The sequence below is a fragment of the Podarcis tiliguerta genome (genome assembly GCF_965153285.1).
Source record: "Podarcis tiliguerta genome assembly, chromosome: 13".
In the NCBI taxonomy this organism is placed as follows: Eukaryota; Metazoa; Chordata; class Lepidosauria; order Squamata; family Lacertidae; genus Podarcis; species Podarcis tiliguerta.
In genome coordinates this window covers 8,032,506-8,056,487 of record NC_139546.1, presented here as the reverse complement: position 1 = coordinate 8,056,487, position 23,982 = coordinate 8,032,506, and the positions used below count along the sequence as shown (strand labels likewise).

General features: G+C 44.6%; 1 protein-coding gene across 2 annotated transcripts; it reads right to left on the bottom strand.

Moving 5' to 3' along the window:
* Positions 1 to 2,578: 2,578 nt before the first annotated feature.
* LOC310661513 (UDP-glucuronosyltransferase 2A2-like) lies at positions 2,579 to 23,853 on the bottom strand. Of its 2 annotated transcripts, XM_083407781.1 has the most exons (7): positions 23,515 to 23,853; positions 11,953 to 12,844; positions 9,022 to 9,170; positions 7,268 to 7,399; positions 5,354 to 5,441; positions 3,318 to 3,537; positions 2,579 to 3,046 (listed from the first exon to the last, which is right to left on the bottom strand). In XM_083407781.1, the coding sequence occupies exons 2-7, from the start codon at positions 12,686 to 12,688 to the stop codon at positions 2,776 to 2,778; spliced, it is 1,596 nt and encodes a 531-aa protein (XP_083263907.1). In that variant the 5' UTR covers positions 12,689 to 12,844; positions 23,515 to 23,853; the 3' UTR covers positions 2,579 to 2,775. The 2 variants fall into 2 exon arrangements, with proteins under 2 accessions (XP_083263907.1, XP_083263908.1); XM_083407782.1 differs by lacking the exon at positions 23,515 to 23,853 and having other exon boundaries at positions 11,953 to 12,852.
* Between the last annotated feature and the right edge of the window lie 129 nt (positions 23,854 to 23,982).

Here is a 23,982-nt window from a genome sequence, read left to right as displayed (position 1 = left end):
ATTTTCCGCCGGTCAAGTTGTTGAGGGCTGATTTCTTGTCCTGTGATAAAATGCCTTCTGTTTCGACTGTCAAACCTTTCAGGGGAGCATTTGCAACCGTTTGGCACCATTTTTGAGCGAATAGCCAAAAGTCAGATTTTCGCTGAAATTGTGACCCTGGGGCTTAGGGATTTTTTCAAAAAAATATTTTCCGCCGGTTAAGTTGTTGAGTACTGATTTCTTGGCCTGTGATAAAAAAGCCTTCTGTTTCGACTGACAAACCTTTCAGTGGAGCATTTGCAAGCGTTTGGCACCATTTTTGAGTGAATAGCCAAAAGTAAGATTTTCGCTGAGATTGTGACCCCGTGGCTTAGGGATTTTTTCAAAAAAATATTTTCCTCCCGTTAAGTTGTTGAGGGCTGATTTCTTGTCCTGTGATAAAAAGCTTCCTGTTTTGACTACCAAATGTACCAAACCTTTCAGGGGGGTATGTGCAAATGGTTGGCACCATTTTTGAGCGAATAGCCAAAAGTCAGATTTTTGCTGAAATTGTGACCCCGGGGCTTAGGGATTTTTTCAAAAAAATATTTTCCGCCGGTTAGGTTGTTGAGGGCTGATTTCCTGTCCTGTGATAAAAAGCCTTCTGTTTAGACCGTCAAACCTTTCAGGGGATCATTTGCAGGCGTTTGGCACCATTTTTGAGCGAACAGCCAAATTCAGATTTTTGCTGAAATTGTGACCCCGGGGCTTAGGGATTTTTTTCAAAAAAATATTTTCCGCCGGTTAAGTTGCTGGGGGCTGATTTCTTGTCCTGTGATAGAAAGCTTCTGTTTCGACCGTCATCTGTTTCGAAGCCTTCTGTTTCGACTGTCAAACCTTTCAGGGGAGCATTTGCAAGCGTTTGGCACCATTTTTGAGTGAATAGCCAAAAGTCAGATTTTTGCTGAAATTGTGACCTTAGGGATTGTGAAATTGTGGCTTAGGGATTTTTTCAAAAAAATATTTTCTGCCGGTTAAGTTGTTGAGGGCTGATTTCTTGTCCTGTGATAAAAAGCCTTCTGTTTCGACTGTCAAACCTTTCAGGGGAGCATTTGCAAGCGTTTGGCACCATTTTTGAGCGAATACCCAAAAGTCAGATTTTCGCTGAGATTGTGACCCCGGGGCTTAGGGATTTTTTCAAAAAAATATTTTCCGCCGGTTAAGTTGTTGAGGGCTGATTTCTTGTCCTGTGATAAAAAGCCTTCTGTTTCGACCGTCAAACCTTTCAGGGGAGCATTTGCAAGCGTTTGGCACCATTTTTGAGCGAATAGACAAAAGTCAGATTTTTGCTGAAATTGTGACCCCGGGCCTTGGGGATTTTTTCAAAAACTCTTTTTCTGCCGGTTAGGTTGTTGAGGGCTGATTTCTTGTCCTGTGATAAAAAGCCTTCTGTTTCGACTGCCAAACCCTTCAGGGGAGCATTTGCAAGCGTTTGGCACCATTTTTTAGTGAATAGCCAAAAGTCAGGTTTTTGCTGAAATTGTGACCCCGGGGCTTAGGGATTTATTCAAAAAAATATTTTCCGCCAGTTAAGTTGTTATGGGGTGATTTCTTGTCCTGTGATAAAAAGCCTTCTGTTTCGACTGTCAAACCTTTCAGGGGAGCATTTGCAAGCGTTTGGCACCATTTTTGAGTGAATTGCCAAAAGTCAGATTTTTGCTGAAATGGTGACCCCGGGGCTTAGGGATTTTTTCAAAAAAACCTTTTCCGCCGGTTAAGTTGCTGGGGGCTGATTTCTTGTCCTGTGATAAAAAGCTTTTGTTTCGACTGCCAAACCTTTCAGGGGAGCATTTGCAAGCGTTTGGCACCATTTTTGAGTGAATAGCCAAAAGTCAGATTTTTTGCTGAAATTGTGACCCCGGAGCTTAGGGATTTTTTCAAAAAAATATTTTCCGCCAGTTAAGTTGTTTAGGGCTTATTTCTTGTCCTGTTATAAAAAGCCTTCTGTTTCGACTGTCAAACCTTTCAGGGGAGCATTTGCAAGCGTTTGGCACCATTTTTGAGTGAATAGCCAAAAGTCAGATTTTTGCTGAAATTGTGACCCCGGGGCTTAGGGATTTTTTCAAAAAAATATTTTCCGCCGGTTAAGTTGTTGAGGGCTGATTTCTTGTCCTGTGATAAAAAGGCTTCTGTTTCAACTGCCAAACCTTTAATGGGAGCATTTGCAACTAAAAATTCCAAAAAGAATTGTCTAAATTTATGATATACTTAGAGAAAACTGTACATAAATAAAAACACTCACAGGACTGAAATAAAACTCATAACGTTTATTGTATAAATTTGGTTAGACCACAAGATGTAATGCTGTAATATAATAAGGAATGTATGTCTAAAGGATAATACAAAAAATTATTAAGAAATTATAGATATTTATAGAATGTATATATAGTAATCAAGCTTAAGTAAGAGCTAAGTAGAGAAGCCAGAAGAGGGGTGGAGGAAAGTTTATTTGGGTAAGATATAGGAGAATAATATTGTTAAGCTGTATTGTGTTTAACATATTTGGAAAAAATTAATAAAAATTATTGGGGAAAAGAAAAAAACGAAGCAGGGAAAGCAATGCTAAAAGGAACCATCATTGATACCTATAACTTTCTCTTAGCTGCTGAATGGAGCATGGCTATGGTTGGCTTTTCAATTCAGCTGAAAGTTATTGTAAACGATTAAAGCTTTTGGAAGAAGATTTCATGATGGGGCTTAAGTCTGAGTATACTGAAAAACGCAAGCCACAGAACGATGGCCGGGTCCCAGGAGAAGCTACTGTGTTTTGGTTTTACTGCCACATTTCTGAAAACAAAATAAACAGCATTTGACAGCAATGAATGTGAAGACTGCCATGCAACCGATCAAGAAGGCAATGACATCCAGGGAGTGATATTGGTACCAGGTCAAGTGATGGGCAGCTGCTCTCAAGTGCTTGGCATCTTTCTGGCGCATAAGAAACTCAATCCAAAAGACAGCCCGGTCCAGCGGCTTTATTGGTTGGTCATGGTGGATCTGTGACAGTCTCATTGCATTTTCCTTATATCTGGAGGAAGATAGAGAAACAAGAACAAATCAGTATAGAGCCAGAACTCAAAGTACGGCAGTCTTTAATTAATAATAATAATAATAATAATAATAATAATAATAATAATTTTATTATTGATACCCTGCCCATCTGGCTGGATTTCCCCAGCCACTCTGAGTGGCTCTCAACAAAACACTAAAAACAGAATAAAACTTCAAACATTTAAAATTTCCCTAAACAGGGCTGCCTTCAGATGTCTTCTTCAGAAGAGAGTTTGCGATTGACTCACGTGGCGTTGAGAATGACAGCCTTCACGGCATCCACTAAATCTTCTGCATCCATTGTCTGGAGGTCCAGACCCACAGCCATCCCCTTTGCCTTCATGTGCTCAATATTGTCAGGCTGGTCAGCAAACATGGGAATCCCCACTGTGGGAACGCCATGGTAAATAGCTTCATAAATCCCATTGATCCCACCATGTGTTATGAAGGCTTTGGTCTTGGGGTGTCCTGGAAGGAGAAGATGAGACTCTGTTGACTATGGGATGTGACAAGTAGGTTATTATCATTGATTCTTAGCAACAGTGCCCAGCATTGTCCAACTGTCAGGCAATCTCTGGAGATTGCAGTTCACTATACATAGTAATGTTTCTAGAACTCAACGCTGACTCTGGCCAAGCACACAACAACAGCTTTGTGAAACAGAGAGAATTTGCAGTCCTTGGTGTCCTGAATAGTTGAAAACACAAAGTACCAAAAATTTAGCACTGTCTGGGGCCTTGGCTTTCCTTGGGGTGTACCCCAGCTGTTTCCCCTGCCTCTTTGCCCTTCCCCCCAAGGAGTCCAAGAAATTGCACCCCATGAGAAGCTGGCCTACTCTAGCAGAAAATGGAGAGGGGGAAAGTATGGGAAACAGCTGCGGTATGAAGAATAATAGTTTGATCTAGAACTCTACAAATTGGTGATGGCAGGAGGCCTGGAGAAGGACTAGAAGCAAACAGCAGAGACAGTATATATCTTATATTGTGCGGTCGGGGGGAGGTCAACTAGCATCCATTCTGGATAATGATCTGCTTCTACTATTGGTCAGGAGAAGAACAACCAAAGAGCTTCTGACAACAGCTTGCACCAGACAAGGAGTCACGTCAAACCAGAAAGCCGTAGGTGAGAGAGGAATGTGCCTACAAGATGCATCCTTGACCATTTAGAAAGGAAACGTCGAGATTCTCCCCATCCAAACATTTCCCTGGATCTTTGGAGCTATGGTGTGTTGTCAATGCATAAGCAAACCACAGTTCTTTTCTGTGTTTTGTAAATGTCCTTTTTCAGGCTACAGCGGGGGTCAGCAAGGTTTACTTTACCTGGGCCAGTTCATTCTAGAGGAGATCCGTTCGTGGGCCGGATCGCCCACCCACCCACGATTTCTGGTGCCTGCGTCTGCACAGACACGATTTTCGGCATCTACGTCTACGCAGACGCAATTTCCGGCGCAGCGAAAGCGAGTCCCGGTGCCGCGCTGTGCCAGTTTAGCGCAGCACGCAGGGACTCACTGAGTGGGTTGCTTGGTTCAGGGGTGGCTTCTGGGCCATTTAAACTGTTAGGATATTTCCGTTCCACCTTAAAAGGGAGCAGGCTTTGAGTCACAGAGTCTGCGCATTTCCTGTTTTCACAGGATGTTTCTGTTGTGTCTTTGCTTTCGTTTCTCTCTCTCTGCCGGAGACACTGAAGCAGGCAGTCATGTTTTTCTTTGTTCTGATCAACGCAGAAATAAACTTGTAAATAATGCTCTCCTGAGTGCATCTTTCGCTGTGTGCATTATCTGCTGATAGAGCGTGCACGGCTCTGGAATGTGGCAAGCTATTTCTGGAGCTCGTGTCGCTAATTGCTGATACTGCGTGTCTATGGGAGATCGATGGACGTCCGGAGACGACGTGGGGGCATGATGGACTTTGTCTCCCTGGCAGTGTCCCAACATAAACGACCCCATGGGCCTTAGGTTGCCAACCCCTGGGCTACAGCATGTGTGCGCTCGCCATTTTCCTGTTTGCATCTTCCCCTCTTCCCTGCCCAACACACACATTGCCAGTTCTGAGATTGATTTTTAAAATGATCCAAGCTCAGCAATAAAACAGGCAGAACAGAATACAAGGGGCAGGGTGAAGCTACTGATTAGGAATGGAATAAAAGAAGGGGAAGATGCTCATTGCTACCACTATCCAGGGCTGTCAGTGAGTGAGGAAAGTGAGGATGGAGGAGATATTTCCTAGGGATTGGCAGAACACTGCAATGAAGCCAAAGGTGCAATGAATCATGAAGTCTCTCTTACCCAGAAGATCATTTTGTGGTATCCATTCATAAAGCCTGGTGTTAGCTCCTAAGGTTTCTGGCCTTTTCCCTTTGTGGCGCCAAAGAACCTGGATCGGGGGGAGGAAAAACTGTTATCTGTAGCTCAGATTGCAAAGAAAACTAAACTGGCTCACAGGCCGTCTACTCATTTTGCTTGGCTTTTAAACAGGACCATGTTGATTCTGAAAGCTTCTCCAATAACTGTTGGCCCATCTGTTTTCTAGTATGGCTCATCAACACTAGCTGCTTAAACACTTTCTTTAGTGACAGTAAAATGATCGTGCACCATATTTCTGGAGTACATCTAAGCCTATAACATATATTAATATGATGAGTTTGTGGGCGCTAGACATCTGTAAATCCCTGGATCTAGCGTTTGAATTTAATCAAGCCCATTTGTGTGATGTGACCAGGAAGGAAAGCAGCAAGCTGCAGAGAGAGATAGAGAGGGAGGGAGGGAGGGAGAGGGAGAGAGATGTTGGATGTCTGTTTGAATCCAAAGCTGCAGCTATGGGAGAAAGAAAACCCACTAGGGGTGTTCATGCTGTGAATCCCTCCATCGCAGGCTTTGGTTGTATATATGCATAAATAAACCATATATCCTGAAGACACCACAGTCTCCACTGTGCCTCATTTCCAAAAGGAAACACAGACCCTGGGTAAGCGCATGGAACCCCTAGAACCTCACACCCAGTGTTCGAAAATCCCATTGTTCGAGGCATATTTTGCAACAGGGAATTTCATTAGCATGAGCAGTTTCTGAACTCTGGGCGAGGTACTATGCCTGAGATTTCAGATGAAAACTGCAGAGTGGAAGGAAAGGAGGACCTTTTTTCTGCCTGCCCACTTCCAGTTACTCTCTGAAGACAGGAGAAGAGATGCTCTTAATAATATTAGGGGGGTGGGCAGCAGAAGGACTAGACCATGTGAAAAATGAATATAATATTTTAGCTGCAATTCATTCATTTTCAGCTTTGTATTCTTGAAATTAAAAAAAAACGCACCTAGACATTCCGTTGTTAAGCCCATAACTTAGGTTTAAGGTGCCATTTAGCTCCTAGCTTTCAAATCTCAGTTTCTAACACTGCTCACACCGCTCAGAGATTGGGGTGATGAGCAACATTAAGACAGTAGGCAACTAATAGGGCATTTATACTTACGAAGATATACAAGGTGCAAAATTAAATTCGAGCTGCACAGTTAAAGTGGATTTGGCACTCTTGAACAACAAACCTGCTTCCCCAAAATTGGACTTTTTTTGTGGGAAGGAAAGTGTCAGGAAATTGCCCTGGAAAGTGTGGGTTAACCATTTCTTGATGCAACACCCTATAACTTTCCTACAAACATACTGTAGTCGCCCTGCAAACCTTGTGCAAATAAAACAGGATGAACGCTCAGCAAATAAGTCATCTGAAAACAACCCAAAACACTGCTGTTCAGAATTCTCATAATCTACAAAAATAAAAAGTATAGTGAATACTTATCTACTTTTAAAACTCTCATTTTTTATCTTATTTCTTCCTTTTCTTTATCTTCTTCTTGTCCTTTTCTTTTATATTTTACCTTTCATTTCTTTATTGTGAATATTGTTTTGTAGAGGTGTAAATAATTGTAAATATGAGAAGAGGTAAAATCTTTTCTAGTTTTCTCTTGGTTACATGTATTTTCCTTTTTGGGGGGTATATTTGTATTTTTTCTAATTTGTACTCAATAAATAATTAAATATTTTTTTTAAAAAAAAAAGTGATGATGTTTAAGTACGGTTAGATTTTAAGGAAAACAAATGTGGAAAGTGTTCCCTTATCATGGCAGGGATAAGGAAATGAGGGCAGCATTTTCACAAATCCAGTACTGTATACAACTGCATTTTTAACCAAATGACATGAACACTGACCTTCTGTGGAAGTTGGCTGAGTGCTGATGCAAGCATGTTAGTCCTTTCATCTGTTAAGCTTGCAACAACAGAGCCCAGAGAAAACACCACAATGCCATGTTCCCCTGAACTCTGGACAAATTCTTCCATTTCCTGTTGAGAGATAAAAGCCATCTTTATAAACAAACAAACAAACAACATTTCTCCATGCTTTTAAACCTAATGCATGAGTAAAGGTAAAGGGACCCCTGACCATGAGGTCCAGTCGTGACCAACTCTGGGGTTGCGGCGCTCATCTTGAGCAGTGCAAACTAGAGCAGTGCACAGAAACACCATTTACTTTCCCACCAGGGTGGTACCTATTTATCTACTTGCACTTTGACATGTTTTCGAACTGCTAGGTTGGCAGGAACAGGGACGGAGCAACGGGAGCTCACCTCGTCGTGGGGATTTGAACCGCCGACCTTCCGACCGGCAAGTCCTAGGCTCTGTAGCAATGTTTAGAGGTGCAGGGCAGACAAGAAGCAGAACCACAGGTCACATCAGTTGGAGACACTGATTCCCCACTTTTTCTACTGTGCCTTTACCTTTAAGCTTGTAGCCCATCCAGAAAGCACTCCACACCCCTCTCTACATAAACACGGGACACAATCCATGTGTCTTCACAAGCTTCGTTGGAATGAACAGCTGCTACAATGAGTAGACTGTTTGTTCCACACGTCAGATGTTCTCTTCTCCCTTTCTGCCACTCTGAATGTTGCCCCAAACCGACATGATAGTAAGGTTGCTGCAGTGGTGACTCAACTGGGGCCTGAGCTCCAGAAGTAAGGCGGTGTGCAACCGCGATGGGTGGTGCGCTGTGTCAGTAGCTGCAGTACATGGTGGTGCATGGAGGCAGCCGCAGTCCTCAATGTCCGGTGGCCTCCGTAGCACATGCGCTGTGCCATGACAATGATGTGCCATGACGTGATGTCATTACCTCATTTCTGGGAATGTTTAGGGATGCGGGGGAGGATATATTGTCTAAGATATCCTATCCCAACTTGTCTTTACAAGTTCAACAAAATCAGCAGAGTTAACATTCCCCCTTTTTAAACACACGCACAGCAGAAAGCTTGTTCAGACTTGTTAGAGTCACTGTAAATATTTCCTGGTATTTTCCCCGTTTAATCCCTCCTAAAATAAGATGCTACACAGTCTTCGGTAAAGTATAAAATATTTACTCACAAGTAATCATCTGTTCACACAAAGATACCTAGAAGGCAGACTTAAAAGGTTAGAACATAGTTTAAATGTGGTGACTATCTCCTTATGGGCCTGGAGCCAAGGGTGCATCTTAGTAGTGCTCTTGTTAAGATGGCATCGATAGAGACAAGACAGACAAGATGGTCGCCAGCCTGTGGTTCTGGTTCTTTCTACTACAGGAGAGGCCACGGCCATCTCAAGTTACACATAGGAAGTTTCGTCTCAGTCCTGGAAAGCAGGAAGTTCCAGCTGGAGGACTGAGACAACCTTCATGTCTACTCTAGCCATGTTGTGTTTGACTGCACCTGATTCTTACATCCCACAACATTATGACGTCATTACGGCGTGGTGCCGTGCGCACCAATGTTGGGCACCCACAGTGTGGGGCCCAAGTGGGCACCTCTGTAAACTAAGTTGACCTTGCCACTTCTTTATCACGCCACCACACGCCCTCCCCTTCCCTGGAGGTGCTTTGAACAAGATCCAGGCATGGTTATCATGCACAGGTGAAGGTCAAGCGAGACAATTACCTCTGGCAAAGGCTTGGCTGGCTGACAGTGCAGACCGCCCACAAATTCAAAATTTGGTAGGAAAGGCAGCGGGAATTCAAAGTCCCAGTAGGTGCGGATCAACCAGATATCTGCTTTCCCTATCACTTCACAACGAGTTGTGGGTCTCCCTGATGAATGAGGAAGAGAAACGGAGTTATTTCACAAATGCAAAGGATTTGGCAAACTCGTTTCTAGAAATATTGAAAGCTAGTTTGCACATTACATTTCAAATGAACACCTAAAGATTTGAACAATAGTTGGGGACAAAGCTATACTTGAAAAAATACATGTACACTTATTCATTAGGAACCAAGATGGGCGGTGGCTCCTTGATGGATATTCTTTCAGAGGAAAATCCATGTCTGATATTTTTTGAAAGAACCCTTAGCTCTGAAGTCAGCATTGGTAGCTGAATGTGAATCAGAACTACAGTGGTGCCCCGCAAGACGAATGCCTCGCAAGACGGAAAACCCGCAAGACGAAAGGGTTTTCCGTTTGCAGAGGCGCTTCGCAAGACGAATTTCCCTATGGGCTTGCTTTGCAAGACGAAAATTGATGAAAAATTTTGAATTTTTTCCCCGCTCCAAAACCCCTTTTTCTGAAGCGCTAAGCTGCTAAAAGCATTTTAGCAGCAAAACCGCTAATCCCTTAAGCCTTAAAAAGCTGTTTTTAGCCCTTAAAATGTCAATAGCGCTAATCCGCTAATCCGCCAATGGGCTTGCTTCGCAAGATGAAAAAACCGCAAGACGAAAAGACTCGTGGAACGGATTCTTTTCGTCTTGCGAGGCACCACTGTAGTAAGACCAGCCTTCCCCAACCTGATGCTTCCAGTTGCTGGATGGAGCTAATGGAAGTTGTAGCCCAAAATATCTGGAGCACAAAAGTGGGCAGGGCAGCAACTGGGGGAGGAGACCAGGTATTCATGCTCCTTCCTCTCCACCTTCAGCACACACACATTCAGACAAATGTCTGAAACGGGCTATTAAGATCCCAGGGCTGGTGGAGTGAAAGCTTCTGACAGGATATATATATCTCAGGACCTTCTAGGTCCAAAGAGTTGTTGCTCAGGCACTGGAACCAAAGCAAAAGAAACACCTTCATTGTTCCGCCTCTTGTTACTGAGTTGTGTGTATACAACACGAGGGCAAACACCATTTGCAGAAGCTTTCGATTCCTCCATCTTCCTTGCGTCTCTTTCTCTTTCTACGTTACTGATCCGCAAGTGTGCGATGCACATGCACATATTTTGTACAAATTATTTGGTTGGTTGAACGGCATCGCAAAATTCAGGAAGCTGCAAGCTTGTGTCTCCGTGTATGTGTTATTTAAGGAAATAACTTAAGGAAATAATTATTTAAGGAAATAATAAGGGCTTTTTCAGTGATGGCTCCAACCTGCTGGAATGCTCCGTCCCATGAGACCAGGGCCCTGCAGGACTTGATCTCCTTCCGCAGGGCCTGTAAGACAGCGCTATTACGCCTGGCCTTCAATTTGAATTAGCCGGATCCTTTTTTCCCTTTTCCCTTTTCTCTTCTATGAAGAAACCCTTTCTGGGACCCCACATTTAAATTCTTCCCTGGTCACCTTGCTGGCCCTAGTAGGACCAGCTTGGCCAGTTAGCCCTGGTGATCATTTTGATGTCTACTGACTGGGTTCCTCCCCCAAAAAAATGACCCCTGAATTTTCAAATTTTATTGATACTGATGCTGCATTTTATGTTGTTTTAAAATCACATTTTAATCAATTTGCTGTTAGCCTCCAAACTGGGAAGGGCGGGGGTATAAATAAAAAAATTATTATATTTATTATTATTAAATGCAATTTAGGAAGGTTCACATAATATTGCAAACCAAACAAAGTTTCTTCCCAAACCCCAGAAGAACACATCAGTAAATAAAGCAGCACAAAAGAATGCTGGTGGAACAATAGCTACAATATCAAATTTGCTTTCTCCATGCTTGAACATTGGCGGGAAAGAGCAGAAAATTCCAAAAGAATGCCCATGCTTCAATTCCAAATTCATTTTAGAAATTATTCTACTTCAAGTTGAATACAGCAGGCAGAGCAACTGGGTGACGCGATAAAGGAGCAAAGCAGGTGAGATCTACACCTCCCTCCATTACAGGTAGGAGGCTCTCCAGCTTAGTAGAGTCTTTTCCCAGCTGACTGTGGCTCTACACAGGCCCAGGATGAGGCCTTTCCAATCTGGGCTGCATCAATAGGAGTATAGCATCTAGATCAAGGGAAGTAATAGTGCCACTGTATTCTGCTCTGGTCAGACCTCACCTGGAGTACTGTGTCCAGTTCTGGGCACCACAGTTCAAGAAGGACACTGACAAACTGGAACGTGTCCAGAGGAGGGCAACCAAAATGGTCAAAGGCCTGGAAACGATGCCTTATGAGGAACGGCTAAGGGAGCTGGGCATGTTTAGCCTGGAGAAGAGGAGGTTAAGGGGTGATATGATAGCCATGTTCAAATATATAAAAGGGTGTCACATAGAGGAGGGAGAAAGGTTGTTTTCTGCTGCTCCAGAGAAGCGGACACGGAGCAATGGATCCAAACTACAAGAAAGAAGATTCCACCTAAACATTAGGAAGAACTTCCTGATAGTAAGAGCTGTTTGACAGTGGAATTTGCTGCCAAGGAGTGTGGTGGAGTCTCCTTCTTTGGAGGTCTTTAAGCAGAGGCCTGGCAACCATATGTCAGGAGTGCTCTGATGGTGTTTCCTGCTTGGCAGGCGGTTGGACTCGATGGCCCTTGTGGTCTCTTCCAACTCTATGATTCTATGATTCAATCCTGCTACTTGGAGCCCCCTTCTAACTGGCCATGCCAAGGACTGAAGTTGGAATCCTTGCCATCTTTAGAGCATCTACTCTACCTTTGGGAAGAAGAAACAAAAACAGGCTTACCTAAAACCTGACTGTAGTAAGAGTCCCACTCTCCCCACCAGCTCTGGTAAATATAATCTTGCACAAGGTAAGATATTATATTCTTCACCCTTTCTCCAAAAGACATTCTGTCTGTGAGCCCAGACATGATAGCTGGAACATACGAAGGAGGAGCAGGCATTTTGCCACAGCGTCTCTCCAGCGTTGAGGCTGGCGTGACCCTTACGGTGAACAGAAATGGGATGTTCAACTTCAGAGCAATGAGGTCGCCACAGGGTGAGTTCAGGTCCGCAAACAGAACATCATAGTTGCTCTTTTTCAGGCGGGCCATGAGTTCCGGATTGCCCAGCACCGCTTCACACCTCTGCCTATGAATTTCATTTATGTTTCTTATGCATTTCCTTGCTGCTTGGTAGAAGGTGTGGAAAGTCAGGATGGTTGGTTTGTTGTTCAACCCCAGCATCATGAGCTCCTGCATAGAGGAGTCCATGGCACTCTTTCCATAGGGCACTTGGTACACCTCAAACCTGGCAGCCGCTATATCATCACTGGGTTTTATTAGAAAGGTTGTTGACGGAGTTAGGATGCTGACGTCGTGACCTCTATGCAGCAGTTCCTGAATAACGACCTTGATATATAGCCAGTGGCTGGCATCCTCTGGCCAGATAAGCACATTCCCACAGAAAATGTTTCCCACTAAGACAAGCTGAAGTGTTAACAAATGAATTAATGCCACTCCTGCTGATGTGGGGGTCATGATGTTCTTTTCTGGGACAACCGATTTCTTCTGTCACTCCTCAACAGAATTATTAATCAGTATTTCATTTTGTGCGGAAACCTCACAATATTAACTTTCCTTTCCCAGAAGACTTTTTAACCAAATCTGTTGAGTCAAGTCTGTTGTTGGAGATTTCTGGAATGAAAAAAACAAATGGCACAACATTTCTCCATCGCTATTTCAACTAAATGGTATTTTTACACAACCGGAATCAATGCAAATGTACCTCCCACCCCAAAACAACAACTTATTAGCATAATGTTTTATACAGCTATAAAAGGTAAAGGTACCCCTGCCCGTACGGGCCAGTCTTGCCAGACTCTAGGGTTGTGCGCTCATCTCACTCTAGAGGCCGGGAGCCAGCGCTGTCCGCAGACACTTCCGGGTCACGTGGCCAGCGTGACAAGCTGCATCTGGCGAGCCAGCACAGCACACGGAAATGCCATTTACCTTCCCGCTGGTAAGTGGTCCCTATTTATCTACTTGCACCCGGGGGTGCTTTTGAACTGCTAGGCTGGCAGGCGCTGCGACCAAACGACGGGAGCGCACCCCGCCGCGGAAATTCGAACCGCCGACCATGTGATCAGCAAGTCCTAGGTGCTGAGGTTTTACCCACAGCGCCACCTGCGTCCCTTTTATACAGCTATAGGATATAGGATATATACATCTTCTGGGTTACACCCTCCAGGCCAAGGGGGTATAGGATATTGCAGCTGTTCCAGTGGTGTAGCTGCCCTGGCATGGTTGGGAAATATTGGACTACTCCGTTACTTTCACAGGTACAATTTGACCGTATTCTTGCCCACCTTGGAGAATCCTGCCCCTAATTTCATTCATGCCATTCAAACATGCAGACATCACGTGAAGAAATCTTCCTGGGATTGTGTGACTGTAGGATGCAGGTGGGAGATTGAATGCCAATGCTCTGCTTGTGAACAAAATACTAGCATATCAGGGCAGAGGTCTAGGTGCAAGCACCTTCTCTAACAAGCTAGATTTCCATCTGCAGTGAGTACATGCACATGCTATCTTCCCTAAACAGCCTTGGCCCAGTATACCTGAAGGAGCGTCTCCACCCCCATCGTTCTGCCCAGATGCTGAGATCCAGCACCGAGGGCCTTCTGGGGGTTCCCTCATTGCGAGAAGCAAAGCTACAGGGAACCAGGCAGAGGGCCTTCTCGGTAGTGGCGCCCGCCCTGTGGAACGCCCTCCCATCAGATGTCAAAGAGATAAACAACTGCCTGACATTCAGAAGACATCTTAAGGTAGCCCTGTTCAGGGAAGTTTTTAATGTGTGACATCTTAGTGTATTTTTTGTCTTTGTGGAAGCCACCCAGAGTGGCTGGGGAAACCCAGCCAGATGGGCAAGGTACAAATAATAAATTATTATTATTATTATTATTCTGTTTTCAGTCTGAAATGGAACGGTCCCAGGGTTGTGGGTACGCAGTATACCGTGACCATTCAGGGAGGGAGGAAAAAATACAGGGAAGTTGGACGCAAAAGAAGGGCAAACTTAAAAGTTTTAGGCATGTTATGTAACATAACCCTTAACTTCACAGCACTCTGTGACAGCGGCTAACTCCAAAGTAAATATCCCAGGACTGCAGCCTTAGCTGCCTTAGGGGCCAGTTCCTTTGCAGGGCTGGGCAGTTGTAATTACTGGTTCTCTTTAGTTTATTTTGCGGTAAAATAGAGCATTAAAAGGAACAAGAATAAAGCAGAAAGAGGAAACCAGAAATGTAAAGCTTCAACATCCAGCCCTCAGCCCCTAAAAGTTCCCAAATTTTGGAATGATATTAGAAAGAATGATGTGAAATTCTTTAGGTATGCAATGACAGCAGCAAGAATTTTGATGGCCCAGAAATGGAAACAGGAAGAAATGCCGACTAGGAAAGAATGGAGAATGAAGCTGATGGAATATGCAGAGATGGACAAATTGACCGGAAAAATAAGGAACCAACGTGATCAGAGATTTTCCGAGGACTGGAATAAATTTACAGAATATATCAAAAATGTATGTGAGGAGCAACTAACGCTTGTTGGCTTTCAAGAAGCTTTGTGAAAAAGATCGATTGAAATGTTGCTTGAATGATATGATAAGATTAAGATTGGTAAAGTGCAATATAAATTTAAGAAATGTGAGTAGTAGTGATAATATGGAGAATTGTCAGATAGGCTGAGGGAAGTCCAAAAGATGTATATGTAAAAGGCGGATGTCAAATATGGATGGAATGTATATTGGAAACTGAATAAAAATTAATTATAAAAAAAAAAGTTCCCAAGTTTGGGCCCCATGGAAGGTGTTGTAATCACAAAGGAACTGGCCAGGCGCAGGCCAGCTTAGGCTTCTGTGAGGGACAGCAGAGTCAGACCAGAATCTGGTGATGCAGTCCCTCAGAATTCCACCAGAGGGCTGGAGCCTCTCTCTGATTGGCTACCACGGCAGCTAGTCAGAGGGGGGTGGAGCCAGCACTTTGGGCGGGAGAATAAAAGGAGCCGTTTCTGAGGGAGAAAGTTAGATAGGGCCAGTGAAGGGAAAGAGCTGGAGCGAGATAGTTTGAGAGACAGGGCTTGATTTGAGATGGCAGATAGGAATTAGGATAGGGTTCTGATTTGAGTTGAACATCTGCTCTGAGGAGAATATCTATAGCTGGAGGAAGGAGCCTCACAGCTTAGATAGGGAGACTGGGTTGAGGATCTGGGGAAGGTATACAGAGCTAACTGTGCAGGAATGTTCAGGGAGGCAGAGAGGATATATTGTTTAATTATATCCTTCCCAACTTGTGTTAAAAAGTTCTATAATTTAGCAGAGAAACATTCCCCTTTTAAAAACTTACACAGCGGATAACGTTTTGCCAGGCCTGCACAGGTGAGGTCATGCCCACCTCTGGTCACATGTAGAGGAAGTTTGTCCCAGCCCAGGAGGAAACAGGAAGTTTATCTACTGGCTGGACAAACATCCCTCTTCATGTCTAAACATGTCCACTCTAGGAATGTTGAATTTGACTGCTCTGTGTTTCACACCCCACAAACTGGAGGGCTGAGTCTGTGCCAGGAGAGGGAGAAGCTGTGAGGATACAGCTTACATGGAACTCATTCCAGTCAGGAGGGAGAGGTCTTCTAGATCAGGCATAGGCAAACTCTGGCCCTCCAGATGTTTGGGACTACAATTCCCATCATCCCTGACCACTGGCCCTGTTAGCTAGGGATGATGGGAATTGTAGTCCCAAACATCTGGAGGGCCTGAGTTTCCCTATGCCTGTTCTAGATAAAGAAGACTCCCACCAGTAACAAGGAGTGAGGCAACCCCTTGGGTCTGTTAACAACCCCATTCCAACAAACTAGTTGGAATACCTCAGGAGTGTGATTGTTAACTGACAAAAATGCCCCCCGCTCATTAACCAAAGTATTAACTGTGAAGGAAGCTGTGCTGTGTTAAAAGTATTTAGCTGTAACCCCTGTCCTAACTAAGTAAAGGAATGAGAGTGAAGTAGCAGAAATTGAATTATAGTCATTTTGCCGCCTATTCTAGAAACCTGAACATCTGCCTGAAGTGTAACAACAGATTTTTAGCAACTGAAAACCGTTCAGTCCTGCAACAGCTTTACATTGTATTTTTTATATTCTGTTGAGAGCTGCCCAGAGTGGCTGAGGAAACCCAGCCAGATGGGCGGGGGTATGAATAATACATCATCATCATCATCATTTAGTTTAAGTATTTAAGTTGACTTCTACCTCAAAGAACGCATTTCTTGACGCAACTTTGTTTCGCCAACCTCTTTTTGCAAATTAAACTTTCCTTGTTTGATTGACTCCTGCCAGAGACCCCCTGAATCGAAGTTTCTGTCACACAAGACCCCCCACGAAATAGCTTGTGGTAAATGGTAGAAATTCGCTTGATTGGCCTGCCGTGCGGTGGGTTTGCTATATTTAATTAGGAGCAATTAGCGCGGGTGGCGCTGTGGGTTAAACCACAGAGCCTAGGACTTGCCGATCAGAAGGTTGGCAGTTCGAATCCCAGCGACGGGGTGAGCTCCCGTTGCTCGGTCCCTGCTCCTGCCAACCTAGCAGTTCGAAAGCATACCAGTGCAAGTAGATAAATAGGTACCGCTCCGGTGGGAAGGTAAACGGCGTTTCCGTGCGCTGCTCTGGTTCCCCAGAAACGGCTTAGTCATGCTGGCCACATGACTCGGAAGCTGTACGCCGGCTCCCACGGCCAATAAAGTGAGATGAGCACCGCAACCCCAGAGTCGGCCACGACTGGACCTAATGGTCAGGGGTCCCTTTACCCTTTACCTAGCTGGGTGAATCTGCTGTGGCTTCAACACGGTGGCTGCTTCGTATACCTTGGGCCACATGATTCCCCTTATATTGGCCAACACTTCGCTTTGCCTTCCCAGACAACATCTATTCAGGGTCTCCTGACTTACCTGGTTATGCTGAGATGCTCACTCCCTGCTGCCGTAGGAAAAGGACAAAGGTGTCCCGAGGCTCAGACCCAGATAAGAGAGCTTGACTATCTTAGTACAAAATGCAGTGGGCTTGGACTGCAGTAGTTCTCTAAGTGCAGTTCTATAAGGGTGGGCACTGACCCCTCTTTCAATTATTAACTTTTCAGTTTCCCAGTACTGTAGCATGCATTTTGACGATATCCCTTCACTTCTCTGCTGAGGAAGCAGCAAGCACTTTGCCCTGCTATGGCCTGGTTTGGGGGCCAGAACCAGGCAGTGCACTTTAGTCAATGGCTTTGTTGTGCATGCCGAATCAATCAGATTTGCAACATGCAACTTAGCTCTCACCTTTGTATGGGGAAATGCAGGGGCACCAGGATAAACAACCAGAATCCACATTGATCGAGTCCAAAGATCCAGTTCGAGTTTAATTTACATTTAAAATTCGGCTTTGTAATTTGGAATTTATGTGATATGATGTGATTTGATTGGTCGGTTAATAAAAATTATTTTTTTTTAAAAAAAAGATCCAGTTCGAGTCCAAAGATCTCAGACCTCACCTAGCTCCTGTAAAGAAAATCACTCTCACACAAGCACACATGCACACAAAAATTTGCCGTATTTTTTGCTCTATAAGACTCACTTTTCCCCTTCTAAAAAGTAAGGGGAAATGTGTGTGCGTCTTATGGAGCGAATGCAGGCTGCGCAGCTATCCCAGAAGCCAGAACAGGAAGAGGGATCACTGTTTTCACTGCGCAGCAACCCCTCTTGCTGTTCTGGCTTCTGAGATTCAGAATTTTTTTCTTTCTTGTTTTCCTCCTCCAAAAACTAGGTGCGTCTTGTGGTCTGGTGCGTCTTATAGAGCGAAAAATATGGTAACTGTTCTGTTCTAGTTGCCAAGGAGTCACCAATGAGTTTTTGGCTTGGCATCAAGGTGACTGATACTGAATTTTCAAGGAAATTTAACTAAATAAATGGAAGGATAGAACAGTAGAGGTATGATACAAGTCTTTTAAAGGGTTACAGTCATACCTCATGTTACATTTGCTTCATGTTACGTTTTTTCAGATTGCGTCCCGTAGCCACCTGGAAGTACCAGAAAGGGTTCCTTCTGGGTTTCGCTGCTCGCGCATGCACAGTAGCGCTAAATTGCACTTTGCGCATGCGCACAAACACCAAAGCATGCTGTGCACCTGCGCAGATACGGCGTTTCAGGTTGCAGGCTTTTCATGTTGCAAACGGGCCTACAGAACGGATCCCGTTCACAACCAGAGGTACCGCTGTATATATAAAAAGATTGTAAGCATAAAATGTCTCTAATAAACATTAGGGCACCAAATACACAAGTTGTCATTAGGGCACCAAATACACAAGTTGTTTCTAGAGCTTCTGCCAACACACTAAAAACCATGTTTAAAGATACAAGATGCATTTTAGCAGTGACAGAGCCCCAGCCAAACTGCAAAAAAGGACAAAAGAATTTTTTGGAACGGAAAGAAAGAACATGAAAAAGGGAAGAGAAAATAATAATGAACAGAGAAAGAGATGGAAGGACGAACGGACAGAAGGAACGCATCCCTCCAAGTGTCTTGGTTTTACCATCTCATACAAGGCTACATTTTTTCTACTGTTCCAGATGTGGAAGATAATTTTGACTATCCTCTAGGTGGTGTTATGTGTTTGTGCTCCTCAGTAAAGTAAAAAATATACCCTTCCCCTTGCTTGGCAACCTACCAGCCAATAGAAAAGAGAAGAAATGGAAAGAAAAGAAAAACAATTTATTAGGTACAGTGGTGCCCCGCAAGACGAATGCCTCGCAAGATGGAAAACCCGCTAGAAGAAAGGGTTTTCCGTTTTGGAGGTGCTTCGCAGGACAAATTTGCTATGGGCTTGCTTCGCAAGACGAAAATGCCTTGCGATTTCTGGGGTTTTTTTCCCCTCCACCCCTTTTCCCCAAGCCCCTAAGCCGCTTAACAGCTGTTCGCTAAGCCGCTTAACAGCTGATCTAAGCCGCTTATCAGCTGATCTAAGCCGCTAATAGCCTTTTAGCAGCTAATCCGCTAATCCCTTAAGCCTTTAATAGCCGCTAATAGCCTTTTAGCAGCTAATCCGCTAATCCCTTAAACCTTTAATAGTCGCTAATAGCCGCTAAACCGCTAATAGCGCTAATAGCGCTAATCTGTTAATGGGCTTGCTTCGCAAGACAAAGAGACTCGTGGAACAGATTCTTTTCGTCTTGTGAGGCACCACTGTATTATGCTTTCTGTAGATATATGTGGACAAGTGCTGCCTTGTCTAATTCACTCAAGGGAAGGAAAATAGGTGAGCTACTATTCAAAGTGCCAGCTTCTACTCCTACTCCACTTAGGGGATCATATTCTTCCACTAACTGAAAACCTCAGGATTGTGCATTTGGACTCCACATCAACCAGTCAATTTAATTCAGTCTATAGCCCTAAATGGGATGCGGGTGGCGCTGTGGGTTAAACCACAGAGCCTAGGACTTGCCAATCAGAAGGTCGGCGGTTCGAATCCCTGCGACGGGATGAGCTCCCGTTGTTCAGTCCCTGCTCCTGCCCACCTAGCAGTCTGAAAGCACATCAAAGTGCAAGTAGATAAATAGGTACCACTCCAGCGGAAAGGTAAACGGCGTTTCCATGTGCTGCTCTGGTTCGCCAGAAGTGGCTTAGTCATGCTAGCCACATGACCCAGAAGCTGTACGCCGGCTCCCTTGGCCAGTAAAGCTAGATGAGCACCACAACCCGAGAGTCGGCCACGAGTGGACCTAATGGTCAGGGGTCCCTTTATCCTTTACTTTTAAAACCCTAAATTGCTGATGGTAGCGCAGCAAATTCTGCATGAGTTTAACCCTTTCTCCTCAAGTCTGCCAGGCAGCACATACGCCTTCATTCTCACCCACTACACAAAGACACTGCCACAATTGTTGCATCCTCCAACATAAGACTATTCTTTCTCTTTATCCAGTTTATTCCTTCTAGCAGTGACCTGCTTTCCCCCACCCTTTCCTCTTTGCTGTGCTCTTTTCTCAAGAAGCTCTCTCTGGTGTTAACGGAGAAATTCAAGGGCTCCCTTGGACAAAAAGCAAAGACACCAACCAGGACAATTGGAGCAAAACAGCATCCAGTAGGCTTGGTCTTTATTGAGACTGTCGCAACAGGACTCCAACTCACTACAGGATGAAGCAAGATGGAAGCCCTGAACAAAAGAAGACCCCAACTTTTATCAGCTACTAATCCCCTATGCTACACCCCTAAGACTACATCATGACTACATCATTGACACATCACAAAGAGGAGGGGTTCAGGGAGGAGTTGTGGTGGTAACCTGAGTGTCTTGTCACCTGTCCGGTTCCTCCTTTCCCCCTCCCCATGATTACATTCCTGAGGACAAAGAGGAGTTCACTGTTTCCTGCCCCCAGAGGGAAGGGCTGGTCACTGTCCTTTGTTTCAGTCCTTACTGAATCCACTTCCATATGCATGTCCTTTGTGAGTGTAATGATCTTCTGTCTAGGACCATCAAGGTTGGCATGCCAACTGGGTAGGGCTCGATGAGGACGTATTGGTACGCTTGGGGAATTATGGCTGTCTTGTGTCAAGTCTCCCTCCTTTGATAGTCCTTCCTTCATGGTGTAAAATAAAAGTGGAACGGTACAGATCTGATGTACGGCTGATTTTCTGTGAATTTATAACAGAAGCGTCACGTATGACGTGTGTGAGAGCGTGTGTCGTGTTTGTACAAACTGAATGACGGGTGTGTGCATCCTGCAACACTGGCATATCCAAAATCTCATGCTGCTAAAACACAGCGACTCAGTAAACTCTCCCCTCTCTACGTCCAGTCCATCCACCACGCTCCCCATTCAACCCACTAACTCTATTGAGGTGCCAGTACCCAAATGTGCTGAGGGGTCTCAGCATTAAAAGAGCCCTAACGCTGGTGCCAGGGTACATGTGAGAATTTAAGGCTGGGCACTTAGTAAATAGGGACCCGGGTGGCGCTGTGGGTAAAAGCCTCAGCGCCTAGGACATGCCGATCGAAAGGTCGGCGGTTCGAATCCCCGCAGCGGGGTGCGCTCCCGTCGCTTGGTCCCAGCGCCTGCCAACCTAGCAGTTCGAAAGCACCCCAGGGTGCAAGTAGATAAATAGGGACCGCTTACTGGCGGGAAGGTAAACAGCGTTTCCATGCGCTGCGCTGGCTCGCCAGATCCAGCTTGTCACGCTGGCCACGTGACCCGGAAGTGTCTGCGGACAGCGCTGGCTCCCGGCCTCTTGAGTGAGATGGGTGCACAACCCTAGAGTCTGTCAAGACTGGCCCGTACGGGCAGGGGTACCTTTACCTTTACTTAGTAAATCTGAGTTGGATTTTAACAGGCCAAGAGGAATAAAGTGGGACTTGGGGGTTTTCCAGTTTGAACTTGGGCAATTAAATCAGTAATTTCATCAGCAGTTACTGGTTACCACTCTGGGGCTTTAATAGATGAATTGAGTGTTAATAAGTGAAAAACATGGCTGGCACCACTCAGGTATTTACCCCTAAGATTCCTATTCATACCAAGGAGTGGTGATCTCAGTTCTGATGGGGTGAAAAGTAAAGAGGTAAGGCTCCCATTCCCAAGCACTGCTTTCACCGAAAAACAAATAAAAACAAACCAGCCAGTAATTTTTTAAAAGAAATTTCACTAATGGCTAGTTTTGCTCTCCTTAGATTGTAGATTTGTTTTTGAAACATGGTGCATCACATTGTCAAATCTCATGGGCTTTTTAGCAACTGCAGGCCGCTGGATCCATCCCCGAGAAAATCCTGTTGCAAGAAAGTTGGAACAGGTGTGTTATGTACTGAGTTGAATAGGATCCAAAAGGCTGCAGCCTGATTGGTCCTAGAACAATAGGGTCCAGAATGCAGCAGTCTGATTGGTGCACAGGAGCCACCCAATCCAGCTCCAGGTGGAAGTGAATCCGCATCCTGATTGGCCTAAAGGAGAATCCCGGAATTAGCCAATCATGTGGGGCCCATTGTGTAAATAATGTATATAAAGCAGACATTCTGGGGGAACTTCCATTCCTCCTCACCACTATGAGCTGAACAAAGAGCATGAAATCCACTCTCGACTCCAAGTATATTTCAAGGTGATATGGGAAGTTGTTCAGGTTTTTGTCATCGATGCACTTCAGATTGCCAAGATGCTTTCAGTCATTGCAGCTGCCACACCATTCCCAAAATAAACCCATACAAATGCTCTGCTCAAGAGCATCTCACACACTGTGTTGTGGTGAAGTTTGATTAGGACTTATTAACTGAGACAACTCCTGTCATAGAATCCTAGAATCATAGAGTTGGAAGAGACCACAAGGGCCATTGAGTCCAACCCCCTGCCAAGCAGGAAACACCATCAGAGCACTCCTGACATATGGTTGTCAAGCCTCTGCTTAAAGACCTCCAAAGAAGGAGACTCCACCACACTCCTTGGCAGCAAATCCCACTGCCGAACAGCTCTTACTGTCAGGAAGTTCTTCCTAATGTTTAGGTGGAATCTTCTTTCTTGTAGTTTGGATCCATTGCTCCGTGTCTGCTTCTCTGGAGCAGCAGAAAACAACCTTTCTCCCTCCTCTATGTGACATCCTTTTATATATTTGAACATGGCTATCACATGGCTATCTATTAAACCAGTTTGTATTCAGTGCAGATACGTCTTTTTATCATTCAGGTACTGCAGTAGTTAATTCTGGACCTTCCTATGTGAAAAGTTTTGACTGCCTGCTTTCAGTTCTGGGCATCAAAGACCTGTCAGATTAACCTTTGTTCATCTGGTAAGGCTTATGTGAAATCAAATAGCATTGCTGCCACCCTCTCCATCAGTTCCTACATTATTGCCCTGAACATGCCAGGGGAATGTCCTGTCCGATTCTCACATTTCTCTCTTTCCATTTAATACCTCTATTCAAAACAAATCTTATTTAAGCTTCTTTTCCTTTACTCCATGCAGAAGACTGCTGAATCTGGAAAGGAGAAGACCAGGTAGGTGTCAATGGGACAACATTGATCTGGTTTATCATTATTATCATCATGATGACAATTTATTACTTAGGCACTCAGAATATTTTTTTTTAAATAATAATAACTATGAAACACCAGACATTAAAAGCTCCCCATGAAGTCCTAACAGATGCTATAAGACATGATGGTTAATTTCCTGTTGTATTGATAATAACTCCTATTTAGCCAGTTCCCTAATCTTGCATGGGCACCATGAAAGATTGGGTTATCGTCTTCTTAGCAGAATAATGCCTGCAAATTCAACCCAGCACTTCTCATGCACATGATTGCGTTCACCTGGCAACATACATCGGTATCCTGGCTACATAAAAACAGCTCCTGAAACTGGAACGGTCGCAACAGCCCACACTCCTCTGCATCTGTGAGTTTGGGAGGGAAAGAGGTAACTATGGATGCTGATCGATGCAAACCGCTGAAGGTGGCCTGAGAGTTGCTACTAGCATAGAATGTTCTGGCTCACTTCTTGACGGGGGCACATTGTCAGAAGGATTTCCAGCTCAGCTCAGCTCAGTTTCTGATTAGCATCAGAGCCCATTTCAAAGTGCTGGGAATGAACCTCGAAACCATACATGAAAGGCTGAAGCCTTGGGGGGGGGGCTCTCTTCCCATCTGTGCTTCCCCCTTCGCTGAGATCCACAGGGAAAAGCTTTCTTGTATGTCCCATGATGCTGAAAATGTGAGGATGCAGTTACTGCGGTAACACCTGTGACTGCATTAGTTTGTTCATATTATAAAGCAAAATAG

Bases quoted from the DNA above. Each gene is read 5' to 3' on its own strand.
- LOC310661513 (XM_083407781.1), bottom strand. From the start codon at position 12,688: ATGACCCCCACATCAGCAGGAGTGGCATTAATTCATTTGTTAACACTT. The intron at 5,442-7,267 runs GTCAGTGTTCAT...CCCCCGATCCAG, and splicing joins TCAGCCAACTTCCACAGAAG to GTTCTTTGGCGCCACAAAGG. The intron at 3,047-3,317 runs GTGAGTCAATCG...ATCTTCCTCCAG, and splicing joins GCTGTCATTCTCAACGCCAC to ATATAAGGAAAATGCAATGA.